This window comes from Haliotis asinina, chromosome 6 (assembly GCF_037392515.1).
Source record: "Haliotis asinina isolate JCU_RB_2024 chromosome 6, JCU_Hal_asi_v2, whole genome shotgun sequence".
Classification (NCBI taxonomy): domain Eukaryota; kingdom Metazoa; phylum Mollusca; class Gastropoda; order Lepetellida; family Haliotidae; genus Haliotis; species Haliotis asinina.
The window spans coordinates 17,830,367-17,850,070 of record NC_090285.1 but is presented as its reverse complement, the minus strand read 5'-3'; the positions used below and the strand labels follow the sequence as shown (position 1 = coordinate 17,850,070).

General features: G+C 41.0%; 1 protein-coding gene across 5 annotated transcripts in view; it reads left to right on the top strand.

Annotated features, from left to right (window-relative positions):
* LOC137288277 (alpha-mannosidase 2C1-like) overlaps positions 1 to 19,704 on the top strand; it is a 50,972-nt gene that overhangs the window by 28,741 nt on the left and 2,527 nt on the right. For all 5 annotated transcript variants that reach the window (XM_067820755.1, XM_067820754.1, XM_067820756.1 and 2 more), the window contains 13 exons: positions 357 to 412; positions 1,279 to 1,390; positions 6,462 to 6,499; positions 7,354 to 7,486; positions 8,808 to 8,890; positions 9,851 to 9,942; positions 11,214 to 11,318; positions 12,572 to 12,641; positions 13,537 to 13,623; positions 14,758 to 14,901; positions 16,690 to 16,799; positions 17,625 to 17,704; positions 19,291 to 19,442. In XM_067820755.1, the coding sequence (XP_067676856.1) occupies positions 357 to 412; positions 1,279 to 1,390; positions 6,462 to 6,499; positions 7,354 to 7,486; positions 8,808 to 8,890; positions 9,851 to 9,942; positions 11,214 to 11,318; positions 12,572 to 12,641; positions 13,537 to 13,623; positions 14,758 to 14,901; positions 16,690 to 16,799; positions 17,625 to 17,704; positions 19,291 to 19,442 (1,262 nt within the window). The remainder of the gene's footprint in view (positions 1 to 356; positions 413 to 1,278; positions 1,391 to 6,461; positions 6,500 to 7,353; positions 7,487 to 8,807; positions 8,891 to 9,850; positions 9,943 to 11,213; positions 11,319 to 12,571; positions 12,642 to 13,536; positions 13,624 to 14,757; positions 14,902 to 16,689; positions 16,800 to 17,624; positions 17,705 to 19,290; positions 19,443 to 19,704) is intronic.

Sequence of the window (19,704 nt, the reverse complement as noted above, 5' to 3'; positions counted from 1 at the left end):
TTGTCGTAACTACACCGCATGTAAATACTCTCAAAATGATCGACCCTTAAACGTCCCGGGCTAGAATATAGGCCATCAGTAACCCATGCTTGTCATAAGAGGTGAAGACCATGCTTGTCGTAAGAGGCGACGGAAGCGATCAGGTGGTCAGGTCGCTGACTTAGTTGACACATGCAATCGGTTTTCCAATTGCGCGGATCGATGCTCATGTTGTTGATCACTGGATTGTCTGGTCGATTATTTACAGACCACTGCCATATAGCTGGAATATTGCTGAGTGCGAGTATACTCACTCACTCACTTACTCACTCATAATGGTCACATGGGATCTCACAGGATGTTATCGTAATTTTTAGAAATAGAGCGAGTGGCAGAATCTCTTTGTCAGAGTGCACTCACCCATCTAATGAAGGTAAGTAACTCTTCATATGTACATTGTATAGTGGGGGAAGAAAAGAACCACATGAAAGCGATATTGTTCCTTTATTTTTTCTTGGATCTTTAAAGGCTTGTGTATCAGAGCTTGCGATGAAAATAAGGAACTTTTGCTGTCATGTGAACCCCCAGTTTTGTTCTCAGTGCGTTTTATGATATCCTAATTAACAGATGGTGACTTGTTTTCTGAACAAAACTAATTTACATGCCTTTGGATGTATTTGTGATTGTTGGTACCGTTGAGCACCGTTTAAGGACACCCGGTAGTTTTTGATAGGAATAATAAAACACGTGATAAAGTCATGATCATGTGTTTTATTTCGACAATACCCTTTTCTCAGTTTGTAAGTACCCAATTTGTGAACAATTTCTACGAATGTTGTATCCCTGTTAATAAATTTCTGCCGATCCGACCGTGGAGGTCCAGTGTAGAATAGGCCTTCAGCTACCCGTTCTTGTCATAAAGGGCGACTAACGAGATCGGGTGGTCAGGCTCGCTGACTTGGTTGATACATGTCATCGGTTCCCAATTGCGCAGGTCGATGCTCATGTTGTTGATCACTGGGTTGTCTGGTCCAGGCTGGAATATTTCGCAGACCACCACCATATAGCTGGAATATTGCCGAGTGCGGCATAAATTAAACTCACTCACTCCTTTCTCTGAAGTTGGCCATGAATAGGTGAAAAGAATAGTATGGCCGATGGACAGGTTGTTCAGCTTGACCTACGCTGCTCTACATATGCATGACCAAGGGAGTCATTAGCATTAAATTGATCAGGGGAAGAAGAACCACCTTCGTATGTGTTGCAAATAATCGTTGATATATATCGATGTACGTGTAGGACTGTGATTCACTGAGACAGAAACAAGTGCACCTGCACTCGGGGCTCAATGGCTGTCTGCAGATAGAGGGTGAAAGCTGCAGCGGGGACTCTCACCTCGGAGAAACAAACGGTAACTACTGTCTGGTGTGTTTAAGATAACCATCGTCATAGCAGTTATAAAGCCAGGGGAGGAAGAAATATTATTGTAATAATAATTTGACCCCCATTTTCGAAACGCTTTTAGTTATACGGAGACCAGATTTCGGTACATATGATTAAACATGGGCCTTCTGCTATAACAAGTGACTATGCTTGTCCTAAGAGGCGACTAACGGGATCGGCTAGTTAATCTCACAGACATGGTTGACACTTGTTATCGGTTCCCAAATCTAAATGCACCTGCTGTATTTCTTTTACTTAGACTATCTCTTTGTTCTCATTTGTGTTCGAAGATTTAGTTAACTTTGAACCAACAAAATTGTTTGAGAACATTTTGTGAATGTTGCTTTGTAAAGGTTTTTGGTTTCAGTGTAAAGTCACATGCAATATTTCCTGCTGTGTTGCATTAGTGTTGAAATAGTCTATTTTGTGACGTCATCAAACACCTACGTGATCTCATTAGGCTTAGAATGTTCTAGAGGTATGACATCATTTTCACAGAAGGCAATGACCTTGTTGACCCAACGGGGCCCGTGGAAAACGAGTTCGGGGTGACTCGCGTGGAGAATGATCGCGGACCCTGTGGGATGACACATCTGGTGTGACTCACGCCGACTAAGGGTTCAATGACCGCAGACCCGTGGGAAACCGGCATCACGCCATCGAACACCTGCGTGACCTTATTCCACTGAACACCATGGTGGTGGCCCCGTGGGAACCAGCATCACACATCACGCCATTCACTTGGACCAATCAGCAAGTATCCATACTTCTGGCCTACAAACCAGTTTCATCCGGTTTCCATTTGAACCCCTGCTGACAGCAATGCCTTGACTTGTCTTCACATTTTCCATACTCAGTCACCGTTTCTGTGGGAAATTCTCGAAGTGCGCGTGCGGCATGGCAGACTCTTAGTCAAGGTGTCATGTAAGATTGACAAACGTTTTGGATAACATCTTATTGTCCATAAAGTTTGTCAATCTTGTACTCCCCAACTTCTAAAATGCCACTCAAAGAAGGTGTCATATGATATCCCCTCTAACTCTCAGGGTCCCACAGTATTTTTCCTTCCTGCCGTGCATTTGTTTGGACACATTTGCCACACTACCTGTTCAAACGAATCAAAATGACTTACCGCTACGCCATGGTAACATTCCGTATCGTTATGGCATCCCGCCAACATATGTCTGTTTCAAATTCCATACTAAACCAGTGCAGGCACCCCTACCATTGTAGGGGTGCGAATTTAAGGATGGTGTTGACATGTCACACTCAAGTCTCATATGTTTGTGGTTGTCTGGAATGAATCAGTTACCAACGCACATGAGATGAAAATACACAACTATGTATCTGTCATTCACTGCCACAAATTAGCGCCATCACGTTTTGGGTAGACTGCACAAGTCTCTAATAAGTTTTATCACAAACCGTTGATTCGGAATTAGGGCCACGGTGAAAATATTTTTTATTCTCATTATCTCATACGTAGGACTTAATATCTCCTACATAGGAGTTATGTCATATTCTACGTAGGACATACTGCTTAGTAGGACATATCTCCTACGTAGGACTTAGTACTTCGTATCATCACCTACGTAGAACTTACTACGTAGGACTTAATATCTCCTACGTAGGAGATTCTATAATGAAAAATAATGATACTATCTCCTACGTAGGACTATCTCCTATTGGAGGTACTCGATATATGTTCATATACATTATTCTGAAATGGTCAACTTAGTTCCCCCAGACACTGAAACCATTTCCTTTATGACTGTTTCAGTCACTGTTTTAGTGTTTACCGCGATGTGTTTCATTTACGTTTTGAGTCTACAGTAATGTGTTAAATTTACCTTTGGGGTTTACTATCATATTTTTCACTTACTCTAAGAGTCTACGGTTTCCTTCACCATTAGACTCCTGTGTTCAACTATACTATCCATCAAAAGTTTAGGCTCACTAGTGTAAATATTGCCGCATACTTCGATCAACTGTTCTAAACTAGATTTTGTAAAATATTCCATACTGTCTAAGGGACTGGTTACGCATGAACCGATGTATAATAAAATTCGTAACGGTGATACGATTGTTGTCATGCGTTCAGCAAGTGATTAAACTCGGTGAAAAATAGCAAATTCTTATCAAAACTTTACCAAAACGCTGCAGTTTACATGTACGATATTTGCACATACTTTTCAGTAGTTTGATGAATCATCCTCACGCAATTAATCTGCATACGATTTGCAGCTTTTTCCCCAAGCTGGTGGAGAAATTCATCTTCGTTGTAACCATGTACATATATAACATATAGTGTGTGTTTTAAGTGAGTGTAGACTTGTGATGGGTAGTATACTAGTTGCATATTAGTTTCATGTGTTGGACCGATTGCACATTAGTCATAATCTGCGTGCACTGACGTGTCTATCTGTGGCAATCTATGCGTACATATGTTCTTATACTTATACAAACAACTATAATGCGTTTTTACATTTTGCGGTTTTTTTTTTAATTCCGTATTGCTATACGCCGCATTCAACAATTTTCCATCCAAGTCGCGTCAACAAACGAGCGTTATATCTGATCCAACCTAGCCTCATATGAAGACAAGCAAACCTTTCGGAGGACGTGTCATAACGAGAATTTCATATCGGAAACGTCGCCCCTACCACCCCCACCCCCTCCCTCCTCTGTGTGTGCGTGCGTGAGTGCGTGTGTGTATCCGTGTGTGAGAGAGAGAATATCCATAACTGCAATTAGATCAAGGTCCACGTCACCCAAGCGTAACACGCACGCACACACACACACACAAACACACACACACACAAACACTAACACTAACACTGTGTAGTAACACAATTCTTTATTGTCATAAATATGCATTGACGTGCATTTCTACTATCTAAAGTCCTGCATAACTAACCAAACATTTCTCAATTTAATAATCACAATTCATAATCCGAACCTTTAAAAGGATATGTAAAGTACTAGGTGGCAGTTGGTATGTTCTACGTAGGAGATAGTTTGTCCCACGTAGGAGATAGTGACACATAAAAAAAATCACTGTGGCCCTATTATGCTTCCGTACTGGCCCGCGCTACACTAACTAGACGGGATTGCTATACAATTACGAGTTTCAACGAGTTCGACTTAAAGCAATGCTGGTCTGCATTTAAACATGTGGTGACCCACAATGCTCAATTATACTACATTTCTAGATATTTCTGTAGCGCCGATATCCAGTTGGTTCATCTGCTCAAGGGCGCTTTGTTTTTCTCTCGATCACTGGATGTCCACCACAGCGGCCCATAGTATTTTCAATATGAACTCCCTGGGACCATACAACTCTTGCAGCCTACCAGGCTAATGTGGCTTTCCAATCCTTACGAGGTACCCATTCACAGCTGGGTGGACTGGGACAGATAGTCACAGTACTTTGTCCATGTTTACTGCACTTTACTGTACCCTCAAGTAGGTGTTGGCACGTATTTGTGTGGCCACCATCTGGTCATCTACCAACGAATTCGTGGGTTCTTTAGAGTGCACAGGGATGTGTACTGCACACTGGGGACTGTGACAACACTGAAAGAGACTGCACACATAGTTGACGCCAAGGATTTCCACTCCCAGTCACAGGTGGGCTAGATCCCGGCACCTCCATGCTCGCTGTATTAGTAGTAGCCTGACGCCTTAGACAGCTCGCCCACCGCGTGTGTGGAGGCAAAACTGCTCGCAGTTGTCGTGTAGTCTGTCTCATAGTCCCTGAACCACATGATTTTTGCCTACAGGCAAGTCTTCTCTGTGCTGCTAAACCTTAAATGAAGCAAAGCATACAGTCCACAGGTTTTACTGTTTTTACTTTGTAGTATCCGTGTATTATGTTGGAAAGATGCACCATTCCGTTGTAGAAACGTGTAGAATGCACTTTGATAATACTCAGGTTTCCTTCCGAAAGTGTCAATAAATTCTGTGTATTGCGAATCTTGCACCCAAATAGCTGTCCAGTGTTGTCCGGGTTGATGGGAGGCTTGGTTATTCAACATATATCCTATGTGATATGTGGATATGTTTCGCGGTAATTGAACGGCAGCAAGCACTTTGATTTTCATCCATTTAATAACACCGTCTTTGTTGGATAGGCATTGCAGTTGTGTCCACGGTATTGCTCTGCGTCTTACTCCACGTACAAAATCAGCTGACCCTCGCTGTGAATGATACCTTCCGGAAGCGTTGACTTAAAGTGGTACTCTAAATGAAGATTGTCGTGTTTTATTTCAGCTAGTTGACCAGTCTGTATGGTTGCTATGCACCTCATCTAAAAATACATCCATGGCCGTGAGGACCGCTCAATGTAGTCGTAAAAATGAGGTCACCACCATGGGGTTCTCCATAGTCATTGCCTCCTGTGAAATGAAGTCACGCAGGTGTTTGACGACGTTACCAGTAATTACCAAAAGACTATGTCAGCATCTATACAACGTTGGTATTTTCGGCCCTTTTCCCATCCTGAATATCCAATATTCAATTAAACATATCAGATTTCTTTGATATTTTTATCGGCACCAGTCGATGTGAAGAGTTGTGTCCCTTGGGTGTAATAGGAACCAATGATATGTTTATGTCTGCTTTATCCTGGTGTCCTTTTATAGTTAGTCAGCACAGCTCTTTACTTCAGAATGCTGCGTCTATACATCAATGTAATTGTTTCAGACGTTTCTAGCAACATCAAGCTGGCACACCGTGATATCGCTATAATATATGACCCGTGATGGTCCCGGCGTAGAATAGGCCTTCACCAACCCGTGCTTGCCATAAAAGCCGATTATGCTTGTCGTGAGAGGCGACTGACGGGATCGTGTGATCGGGTGCTGACCACTGGATTGTCTGGTCCAGACTAGGTTATTTACAGACCTCCGCCATATAGCTGGAACATTGCTGAGTGCGGCATAAAACTAAACTCACTCACTCACTGTAATATATAATATAAGACTGGTGATAAGCTAATGCAGACACTTCAATATTCTTTTTTCTATGTGTCTATTCAGATCTACCACAGACAAACGGCTTGCCAGAATCTCTAAAGGTAAGACTAATATAAACTGCGTACAACATTAATTGGATGAAACAGCGTAGTGATGCTTCTCAACTGACGTTATTCCAATAACGTGTACAGAATCCAGGACTTATCCCTTTTCGCGGCTGCCTCTTGTGTACAATTACTAGGAAATGTCACTTGATATGACCCACTTCAAACATTACACACAACAGTGTAGATGTGGGCTCCACAACTGCATTATGAAAACATTAAACAGTTTCTTCTGTTTTAATATCATAGCGGACGGTAATAACACAGGTTAAAGAGAGTTCCATATTTTTGTCTAGGCCAAAGGCCAAAACACAACAAAACATGATTTTTCAATTCAAAATCATGGGTATTTGGTGGCTTCACAGTATGAATTACCGGCGTGATATACACAGATGTTAATAAACTAAGCACGGTTAATAATTGACTCTAGAAGCTACATATACACTTCGTGTTTTATATACTCTCACGATGTGACCCATGAAGGTCCAGAGTAGAGTAGGTCATCAGTAACCATTGCTGGAAACAGACGGCGAGTATGCTTGTCATTACGGCCCTCGCTGCCCAGATCGATGCTCATGTTATTGATCGCTGGGTTGTCTGGTCCAGACTCGATTATTTACAGACCGCCGCCATATAGCTTGAATATTGCTGAGTGCGACCTAAAACTGTCATGATGTAGTGAAAACAGTTTGATATACTTAAAATAACGTATACAAAAAATAATAAATGCTGTTGGGGTATTATACTCCACAGCGACTCTTTATGTCTTTAGATTACAATCTCCCGCACAGTATGAATAACGTGACGACTGTCCATACGTACTCATAAATACTTGTTTGTGACATTGTCAGAATGGTACTCCTGGATATGGTGGCATTACCATTGTTAATTCGTTGTCGTGGTCACGGAAAGAGGTGGTGAAGGTTCCGGCGGAATGTTCAACTGGGAAGAATCTACAGGCAGATCAACATGGCAACAGCTTTGGTAACGAATGAGTGTTAGATCTCTATAAGTCATATTCTACCTACTGTTAGGAAAAAAACAATGTCAGGAACGTTCATTGAATGTGAAGAGGTACTGCTTGACACGTATTGTATATGACGAGTCTGCGCGGAGAACGTGTTTATGCCAATGAGGCGGTGCAGGGAATGCAGACGAATACATTTGGCTGCTCGAGGTAGATCGACGATGAAGCACGTGCAATACGTGATGACGGAGGCTTGAACTCTTGAACTATCGCTTCTGTGATCTAACAATCAAAACACATTCGCACGAGGAAACCGAACGTTTCAATATTTAGACGACAACCTGTTTCCCTCTTGTTTCAAATGAAATGTTCTGGAAGGCGTTCCTTTGTATGCAAGTTGAGGTCAGGTCATTGCTCATCTAAGACTTGTCAATCAGTAGTACAGTATACGTTGTTCACTGGTCAACATCAACCCACTGGTCCCGAGCGATCACTGAACAACGTAATTTCTTACCGAACACTCAATGTAGCATTTTAACTGTCTGAAGCCTGGGTATTCGATCGTACACTTCAGCCAACCTGTCTGAGTCAAACGATTCGAATTTTGCGTCTTGTAGTTTTTCCCACAGGCATTGTTTTAGTAAAGTCGCCGCCATGTAATTCCCCTTCCTAATATTCACAGGGACTACATTTGAAAGTTTTGTCAAAATTTATTGATTGGAATGTGGAGCAAATCTTTCTTGAAACCATCGCTAGGTTTTCCAAACGATACGAGAAAAACACTTTTAGAGTTATCTCCCTTTTATCGATTTGTATTCGCTAAATTCGTACATTGCAATGTACCTCGCTTGTAGGTGGAGTACATTGAACATGAAACTTGAGCGCTTTGCTAATCAGAAAACGACGTTTATGTGTGAGGTACGATGTGTAGTTGTTAAAGATTCGTAAGGAGGGGCAGGTGAAATAATCATGTTTGGTCACATATTCGGTCCATCTTGATACCTTGTCTTGGAGGCCACTGCCCCATGCTACATTTAATTTGACTATGAGAGAATGTAAACGATGCATGTTATGTTACAACATGTGCAAATAACTGTCAAGTCGCATATCATTATGTACACAGACTGTTAGATTTTTAAAATCCCGAATCATTTAAAATGTGTTATTGTTTCTGTATGTTGTGGCTATAAGGTACTTTTTTATCAGAATCTATGCGCCTAAAACACGCACGTAGAATAATTTTTGAGTGTTCTTTTTAAATCTTTGCGTGGAAACTGTTGGTTTCTGCGCGTGCGCGAACACTGAATACATCCATGTCTATAGCTTGTACATTTTCAGGTCTTGTACAAGCGCCGGGTTGTGGGCTAAGCAATCTAGAGTTGTGCGAGGCAACACATCCTGCAACTGCAACACTAGGGAAGGTGAGACATACATGTTATTTAGAAAGGTTAGGCGACCTTGGTTATTTGCTAAATGAATGCATAAAAACATATCGTAACATATCCCTGGTATTAATAATCGGTCCTTTCTTTGTTCTAGAGGGCAGTATAACGTTTTGACAGTAGTCTATTTTGATATATAGAATGAAAGTAGACTGTTGCTGAAGAAGTTTCCTCAATGATATTGCACGTTTGAGACCCAGAACACGGGAACCATCCATGATAATTTTCTTTTGCGATAATTGATTACGATTTGCACGAACACGATTTGCGTCAGTTAGGGCGGCATAAGTAGCAGGGTATGAAAGTCCCCAAATTACAGCTAGATCTCATAGCTGTTTAGAATTAAAACATGCCAACCCCGACGAACACTTACCTGCCCACAAAAATACTAATTTACTTGGCATAATTAAAATAATGTAGGAAAAGTACTGTTATTTCAAATCTGTGTTTAATGTTTGAGTCATGTTATTTTATCATGTTTTATTATCCTGAAATGTGATGAATATTTCCATATAACTAAATCGACCTACGGCAGGTGACTTTGAGAATCCAGCAAACCTTGTTGAAAATAACGTGTCAGGGTGGTCGGGCAGGAAGATAATATTTCGAACGCTGTAATTAGACACATTTTTCAAGAATAACTGTATTGGAACATTCAGTAGAATGTTCCACATAAAACATCCAAAGGCTCCGAAATTCGTTCGTGGTAGTATTTGATGGAACAACCTGGTTGGATCCATAGATCATGAGGCCGGAAAAATGCTGATTCAATCTGCTTCACAATTCGACCAAATGCTTGTAGTTAGAGTCGACTAAGATGAACAAGTGGTCTTGGTTGACATGTGTCATCACATTCAAATTGCATATATGGGTGCTGATGCTGTCAGTCACTGGATTATCTAGTGCAGACAGTTGTCAAACATAGCTTTAACATTTTAGGATGGCCTCATCCACTTGAGTAACCATCTCGTGTCCGCTGCTGTTGACACGCATGGCCGACTGGTGGGTCTGTGGAAGCCGGGAACCGTAAAGTAAGTTCATGTTTCTGTAATGTATGTACACAAGTCCGCTACTGAAGAAACTGTTTTTAATATCTAATATGACTCATATCACCACTGCGTTCTTTGGTAGTTTATTATCCCTAGTTAGAAGCACGTCTTCGTGAGTTCCTTCCACGTGGACATAACTGACTGTGACTTGTCCGAAATGCTCTTATATGAAGCCCACTCGTCATTGAAAATATTGTCGGACCTTAGTGGTGTGCCGTATATTTAACTTAGTGGTTTACCGTTGTATTTAACTAAGTAGTGTACCGTTTTATTTAACTTAGTAGTGTACCGTTATATTTAACGTAGTAGTGTACCATTATATTTAACTTACTGGTGTACCGATATATTCAACTTAGTGGAGTACCCTTATATTCAGCTCAGTGGTGTACCGATATATTTAACTTAGTGGTGTACCGATATATTTAACTTAGTGGTGTTCCGTTATATTTAACTTAATGGTTTACCGTTGTATTTAACTTAGTGGTGTTCCATTATATTTAAATTAGCGGTGTAGCGTTGTATTTAACTTACTGGTTTACGGTTGTATTTAACTTGGTGGTGTTCCGTTATATTTAACTTAGTGGTGTACCGTTGTATTTAACTTACTAGTATTCCGTTATATCTAACTTAGTGGTGTACCTTTATATTTAAATTAGTGGTGTACCATTGTATTTAACTTAGTGGTGTTCCGTTATGTTAAACTTACTGGTTTACCGTTATATTTGACTTACTAGTGTTCCGTTATATTTAAATTAGTTGTGTACCTTTATATTTAAATTAGTGGTGTACGGTTGTATTTAACTTAGTGGCATACAGTGCTATTGAAGTTACTGGTGTACTGTTTTATTTAACTTACTGGTGCACCGTTATATTTATATTAGTGGTGTACCGTTATATTTAAGTTAGTGATGTTCCGTTATATTTAAGTTAGTAGTGTACCGTTGTTTTTTAACTTAGTGGTGTACCGTTTTATTTAACTTGGTTGTGTACCGCTATATTTCTTAGTTGTGTGCCATTATGTTTCTTATTGGTGTACCGATGTGCTGTCAGATTTACATTAGTGGTATAGCGTCATATTTAACTTAACGGTATACCGTTTTGTTGCATTTAGTGGGATGCCGTTTTATCAAATTTAATGTCATAGCGTTTTATTTCACTTAGTGCCTACAGTTATTTTTCACTTAATACAATTGTAACTTAGTGATTTACCGTGGTCACAACACGTGCAAGTCTATTTGTATTTATTTTTTCAGAAACTACCTGAAAGGTCCTCACCATGGCAACCAACTCGTGATATATGACGATTTCCCTCTAAACTTAGATGCTTGGGATTCGTTTGATTTCAGCCTGCAGACAAGGTACACGGGGACTGTGCAGTCACAGTGCGGGTTTGGGGTGTTTATTCGGAGGGCCATCTAAGGTGTACAAAGCCGCGCATTCAGGAATGTCAGACAATGCCATCATCGTGTGTTTTAATCCAGAATTTAATTTTGATTCAGGGTTTGCAGACACCATGCCTTTGCTTTTTAGGTTTCATGGAACTGGTAATATGTACACAAACAACTGCTCCCTTACAACGATGTGTTAGGGGTGTTGAGGTAGTCGCTTCCGCTCGTCACTTCCGCTCGTCACTTCCGGGTATTCTGGTGCTTAGTAACATATCTACTGCACAAACATAGTGTTATTCTTACTTCCTGAAATAAATAAGTAATGCAGCATAATCTTGGTTTACATAACATTTATTAGTGTTGAGAATTGGTTGGAATCTCACAATAGATAATTGCTACATTACTAACGAACAATCATCGAAAAAAAATAATTAGAGCTCTTTATCAGATTTTCCAACTCAGATTGCTGCTGCAGATATGTATAACAGAAAGCAGCTTGCTACTTTAAAGTGATGACCGAATTATATGACCGTAAACCTCCCGGAGTCTTCAAGAAACATTCAGTCACAACTTTTCAGTTGGGGTGAAGTGTGTTTTCTAAGAATTAAGCAAGTTTCCAGACAACTTGGAACACATATTCCATGGTCAAGCCCCCAAGTTCCAACTGTTCCTACGCCCCTAGTTCTGGTGTCCGAGTCTTGATAAGGCTGGAACATTGCTAAAAGCGGTAAACTATATTCATTCTAGTATACCGGTGTGGATACTGCCTTCCGCTAATGATATTCGTATATAGATTAAACAGGTGTGTTACAAATCCCAGGAACACCGGGTAGAATAGGCCTTCAGCAACCCATGCTTGCCATAATTGGCGACTATGCTTGTCGTAAGAGGCGACTAACGGGATCACGTGATCAGGCTCGCTGACATGTCATCGGTTCCCAGTTTCGCAGATCGATGCTCATGTTGTTGGTCACTGGATTGTCTGGTCCAGATTAGATTATTTACAGACCGCCGCTATATAGCTTGAATACTGCTGAGTGCGGCGTAAACTACCCTCACTCACTCACGTCCGTCACAGTACATCGTTTGTCTGTCAGTGACAATTCCTTTAACCCAGTATGTATGTACATCCGTCACATGTGTGCAAATATTCACGATCAGTTTTATTAATCCCAGTTGTCACAATGACAGCGAATGGAACATAACTATGTTGTCAATTTTAGACGGATTGTTAACGATGTCGTGAAACCAGCCACCGTGGTTAAAAATGGACCTGTTCGTGTGGTCGTGGAGGTAAGAGTAACTGTCAAATGCAAATTTATTAACGATACAAATAAAAAATAACTCATTATGATGCCTTTGTCAATATACAAATAAGGCTACTTTAGGTCTTTAATCCCAGTATTCCAAAAATGGGAAATCACCATTTATGAACCATGATATGTGTGGGTTATTTCCTCAAGCGACTCCGGTGTGCCCTATCGCTGGAATATTGTTAAACGCAGCGTAAAACCATGCCCACTCACTCTTCAAGTGACACAAAGGTGCGGCGGGATAGTCTGGTGGGTAAAGCAATCGCTCGTTCTATGACTCGAGTTCGATTCCCCACATAGACACAAGGTGTGAATCCCATTTCTGGTGTCCCCGGCCGTGATGTTGCTGGAATATTGCTAAGAGCTAATTGCTTAAAACTAAAGTCACTCACTCACTCCAGCGTCATAGAAGTCACATACTCACTTATTTAACCGTTGGGGCCCGTAAAGGTCCCAGGGTAGAATAGGCCTTCAGCAACCCATGCTTGCCATAAAAGGCGACTATGCTTGTCGTAAAAACGGGATCGGGTGGTCAGACTCGCTGACCTGGTTGACGCATGTCATCGGTTCCCAATTGCATAGATCGATGCTCATGTTGTTGGTCACTGGATTGTCTGGTCCAGAGAAGACTATTTACAGACCGCCGCTATATAGCTTGAATATTGCTTATTGCGGCGTAAAACTAAACTCACTCAATATTTAGCCGATGGAAACACTACTGTCTGTTGTGCATGAATGTTGATGTCATATGTGAACTTTTCGTCGTTATCTGGACCCGTGTAGATCCGGGGTAGAAGATCTTCAGCAACCAGTGCTCATTTTTGTTTAGTTAGAGATTACAGTATATTAAAGTGATACGTGTGTGTTTTGATCAGGTGTGTGTACAAGTCAGTGAGACCAGTCACGTGAAGCAATCCATCATCCTAGATACAGAGTCTCCTTGCATCAAATTTCACACCCAGGTGAGAGAGTTCATATGCCAAGTCTATTTTTGAAATCAGAGGAATACCTACTCATGGGCGGATCCAGGAGTTTTGAATAGGGAAGGTGGTGGGGATCCGGGTGGTACGCAGCCCCCCTTTTCCGGATCCGCCTCCGGAAATAATTATACATTTTTTTTATGTGTATTCATTGACATGCCTTTACATCTATGGAACGTTTTATTTTCGTAAGTGCACTCCTTTATATGTTACGATTGTACAATTGGGACTACACTTTCTCTGTACGAGAGGGACATATTCTAGTACTGTTGAGTTGAGTCTTATCCGAGATTCCAGCCCACTCTCTCATAGTCTTGTACCTATTCTACCGACTTACCAACTCAGTCACTGCTGCTTTCTCTCAACACTGGAAGTCTGACAATGGTGTTTAAGACAATGGACTTAGTATAATCCTCTAATAAATGTACACGACTCGCCTTCCACGATCGAAAGCTTTCAATACCAATGCACTTTAGAAAGTGTTGAAATGTATGCATGTTTTATATGAGTTTACACTTTCTCAGTACCCAAGTGCCTTTGTAACTTTACTTCTTCAGAAGTTCAGATTTCTGATACTCTCAAACATTCATGGTCTGTCACTATTTATAACCTTTCACATAAATTTGCTCACCAAATCATTAATGCATGTAGAGAGCTACCCCGAATTAACTACTTGTGTCTAATTACAATCTCTTCTTGCAAAGTTCAGCTGTAGCAATTTTGGGTTAGGTATAGAGGTGGGATGATGCGATAGCACATCAGTGACTGACAGGACCCGTGATGGTCCGGGTTAGAATAGGCCTTCAGCAACCCATTGTTGCCATAAAAGGCGAATATTTTTGTCGTAAGAGGCGACTAACGGAAGCGGGTGGTCAGACTTGCTGACTTGGTTGACTAGAGCTGCATTTATTAATACATAAACCAGTCACTTTTTTGTGCGGTTGTTTCACTTCTAAAATACAATTTATTGTGTGCCTTTTGCCTATATTCTGAATAAAATGTCTGTCTGTCTAATCTATCCTTGGAAAGTTTATGCGTTTTTGAAGATGTTCACGTCATGTGGACACTTTGTACTTTGCACTTTGTATGATTTACTATCGGGTACCACTGCCCCAGGTGAGCTGGCACGAGTGCCACAAGTTCCTGAAAGTGGAGTTCCCCACCAGCATCACGTCATCGCAGGCTACGTACGAGATCCAGTTTGGCCACATTCAGAGACCCACTCACTACAACACGTCCTGGGACTCTGCCAAGTACGAGGTATGGTTTTAACACTGAACATGGCGGCTATTTTGTCATGTTTATGTTATTGCTGACAACACGGATTATACTACTGCTTACAGATGAGTGTTTCTCTTGGTGAAATTGGTGCTATTTGGTAAACCAGCACATGTTTCAAGTTAATTACATACATGTCAATTCCGCAGATGTTTTACATAAGTGATCCCCGACATACTTGCCCTTTGATTCCATAAACGTCTTATATGTCGCGGTTATATGTCAATTCCGCAGATGTTTTACATAAGTGATCCCCGACATACTTGCCCTTTGATTCCATAAACGTCTTATATGTCGCGGTTATATGTCAATTCCGCAGATGTTTTACATAAGTGATCCCCGACATACTTGCCCTTTGATTCCATAAACGTCTTATATGTCGCGGTTATATGTCAATTCCGCAGATGTTTTACATAAGTGATCCCCGACATACTTGCCCTTTGATTCCATAAACGTCTTATATGTCGCGGTTATATGTCAATTCCGCAGATGTTTTACATAAGTGATCCCCGACATGCTTGCCCTTTGATTCCATAAACGTCTTATATGTCGCGGTTATATGTCAATTCCGCAGATGTTTTACATAAGTGATCCCCGACATGCTTGCCCTTTGATTCCATAAACGTCTTATATGTCGCGGTTATATGTCAATTCCGCAGATGTTCCATTTAAGTACACAAATGATCCTGGTAAATTTGACAGGGATAATCCTATGAACGTTGCTTGTTAATTCCACGAGATTTTATCCCACACGTATAACCTTTCCATGCAAAATCCTTAGACACCCCCCTGACGGCCTAGACTGAGTGAGCGAGCGAGTGAGTGAGTGAGTGAGTGAGTGAGTGAGTGAGTTTAGTTTTGTTGAAGCATGTTACGTACAATGTATAGCACCAAGTGATACACAACACCCAGACGGCAAGGAGTGTTTGAGCAAGTGAGTTTAGTTTTGTTGACGCATGTATTGTACAATGTATAGCATCAAGTGATACAAAACACCCTGACGGCAAGGGGTGAGTGAGTGAGTTTAGTTTTGTTGAAGCATGTTTTGTACAATGTATGGCACCAAATGATACACAACACCCTGACGGCCAAGAGTGAGTGAGTGAGTTTAGTTTTGTTGAAGCATGTTTTGTACAATGTATGGCACCAAATGATACACAACACCTTGACGGCCAAGAGTGAGTGAGTGAGTGAGTTTAGTTTTTTATTACAGCATGTATTGTACAGTGTATAGCACCAAATGATACACAACACCCTGACGGCAGGAGTGAGTGAGTGAGTGAGTTTAGTTTTACCTCGCACAGAACAATATTCCAGCTATATGGTGGCGGTCTGTAAACAATCGAGTCTATACAAACAATCCTGTGATCAACACCATGAGCATCAATCTTGGAACGGATGACATGTGACAACCAAGTCATCAGGTCTTGACCACCCGATCCCGATAGCCACCTCTAAAGACAAGCATCCCAAGATTTGGGATGGAACCAGCCAAATACTCTTAACTCTGATGAATTTGCTCTATTGAGTAAGGACGAATTCCAAGCACACACGTGTTTGGAAAGGATAGCAATTAATTTTAATGAGGAACATTTTTATGTCAGTGAGATCGAAGTTTCGTGGTAGATTCATACACCGTTTTGAAGCAAGCCCCGTCATAAAGCTCATCATCTATAAATTGTTTTCCTTCCTTACTGCACCAACTTCTGAATGGATCCCAAAGACGTTACGTACGTGCGTGTCGATAATGACGTGACGTAATACCCACAGGTGTCCGGACACAAATGGGCTGACATCTCTGAACATGGCCGTGGGGTAGCGCTTCTCAATGACTGCAAATATGGCTACTCGTGCGTCGGTGGAACACTCCGGCTTTCGCTGTAAGTAAGCAGGATACATCATCATCATCATCATCATCATCATCATCATAGCTAACGTCATCGGTATCATTATATCTTCATCATCGTCGTCATCATCATAATCATCATAATCTCGTCAGTTCATCAATTCTTACTTCAATAAGAATAGTAAGATGTTCGCGAACTGTTGAAAGTGGCGTCAAACAACTGCCACGATACCTGGCAAAACCTAAATAGTCAGAATCGAACCCAGGCCTGGTCATCAATGATCACATCTCAGTAGCAACTTTACCCTAACGCTAAATTTCACGTGGCTCGAATCCCTGATGATATCTATCTCAAATTGTCTTAACATATTACCAAACATTCCACATTCCTGAATTTCCAATTAACGACAATGTCATTGTTTTGCTGGTGGCCATAGTTTGCCATATTGATAAAGATATGTGAGTGATTATCATGTGGGGAATCGAACCCATACCTTCGTTGTCACGACGATTAATAGCCCATGTTCGCCTCACATTATCCAAAGTAGTCTTCTGCTGTTAAAGATATAAGCTACGTAGTTTTAACTCTTTTATTTTGATTTGATCTCCCGTCGTAATTTTGCTGGGATTTACTAACAGCTGCGAAAAACTGGTCTCGCTCACTCTTTTTGTGATGTTCTACTTATTTTACATCCCTCGATGACTGTCTGTTTAACGACATGTATTGTGTACGTAAATCCTCTCACTATATAGTAAGTGTTGAAATATTGCCGAGGTGACGTTATTTTTTCTCACTCACCTGGTTGTGATGAGTAAACGTCTGACATAGATGAATGTATATATCCTCCTTCTTTTCCAGTTTGAGATCACCTACAGTCCCCGACCCCAAATGTGATATTGGGGACCACGAGTTTACTTACGCAGTTATGCCTTATACAGGTAGATTGAAGTTAAGAAACAAATCTCAAGGTTAAATTGTGTGTAAGATTCAATTGTTTTTAAGATTATAATTGCGTTTATCAGCTTGGCGCACAGAATATGTTGTTGAGCAATGTGAAAGCAAGTCATTATAGTTTTTACAGCTTTAGTCACACAATGAACCAGAATTAGCTGCAATAGTTTACAAGAAGACCGTTCGACTTGCAGAGTTATGTACCCTAGTCGAACCATGATCCGATTATTGTTTGTTCGAATACATGATTTACAATGGTCATGGGCCAAGATTTTCGAAGCTCTCTTAGAGCTAAAATAGGCGTAAGTGCCATATAATAACATTGACTTACGAATATCTTAGCGCTAAGAACGCTTCGAAAATCTAGACCATGATCCTTAATCATGCACCAGTCCTGTCAGTACCATGTACCAGCCCTGTCAGTACCATGTACCTGCCCTCTCAGTACCATGCATCTGCCCTGTCAGTACCATGCACGTGCCCTGTGTTTCACCACGTTGCTTGAACATTTACGAATTGCCTCGCGTTTGTTAGTCAAACTTATGCGATATCTTCGGTAAGCTGTTCACAGCCGATTCACAGCTGTTCACAGCTGGTCAGGATTGCTGACTTGGTTGGCACAAGTCGTCGGTTTTCAGTTCGCAGATTGGTGTTAATGTTGTTGATCACTTGTCTGGTCCAGACTCGATTATTTACAGACCGCCGCCATGCAGCTGGAATATTGCTGTGTGCGGCGTGAAACTAAACTCACTGATTTAAGCGTCGGAGTGAATCTTTAAAATGTTGTCACTGTTAAGAATTTACCGTGACAAACGATGTAAGAAACCCCCCGTGAACCAGCAAAACAAAACGAAGACAAGTAAAAAAACTTTCAAATTTTGTATTATTTGGCAAAGGGAGCAAGTTATTCAAAGTCACAAGTCAATTTCACAATACTGATTTCAAATTCAATACAAATGAGACAAAATCTAAGGCAATGGGTCACAGAATATACTATTGCAAACTCACCAAAGTCTTAGTGTGAGAGAGAAACAGTTATGCAGAATGTAACACAGCGAGTGGTCTGACAGCGGCTAATGTTGATTCAAGCGTTGACGGATTTGTTGGTGATGTAAACTCCAGTGAATGTCCGTCTCAACACGGCAACTAGCCTTTATATATTCACTCATTTCCCGAAAGTTCGGGCACATACGACCATCACCAACAATGTAGAATGCCCTCGAATAATCCCGGAAGTCAGCAAATAGAAACCAAGGGCAGATAATTTCCGGAACACCCGCTGCCAGAATCCTAAAAAATGCTGACCATCTATTATACGAAATGTGACCCATCATAATTATTATTCAAAGCACTAAACGTTGTGCCCAATAATAATTATTACTTAAATAATAACAAAACAAACAGAAAATACACACTCGTAACAGCTGATATTAACTGAGGCTTATATCTGGGCATGTATGTCACATTAAGTTGTTTACCCTTTATTGAAGAAATTAATATTTTGACTCTAATAAATATGTGCATAATTGTGTGAAAGTTTTGACTCACAGCTTCGTACTCTTCTTTGGCGTAGGTACATTTCAAGATGCCGGGGTCATTCAAGTGGCCTACAATCTGAACTCGCCCCTAATCCTGCGTCCTAGCCTCGCTTTGATTCTTCCACTAGATGGCATCAGCTACTTCCGGTTGGATACAAATCAGGTTGTCCTGGAAACTGTGAAAGTAGTAAGTACAGCACGAAGTTGCTACTGAGGCAACACAACATTTAAGTCATTACGGGATTCACTGTGCTGATCTAATCTGTTTGCTCCGTCAACCGTATCTTCCCATTCGTCACTTTAAATGTTTCCACGCCATGGAATATTGTTTAGATTCTAACTGTAAATTACGAACACAAGACATATGTCTACTCCCCCTCACCAAAATACGGAGAGAGTTCCTTCCGTTCCCCCATATTCTTTCTGGGGGGACACAGAGAAACATTCTG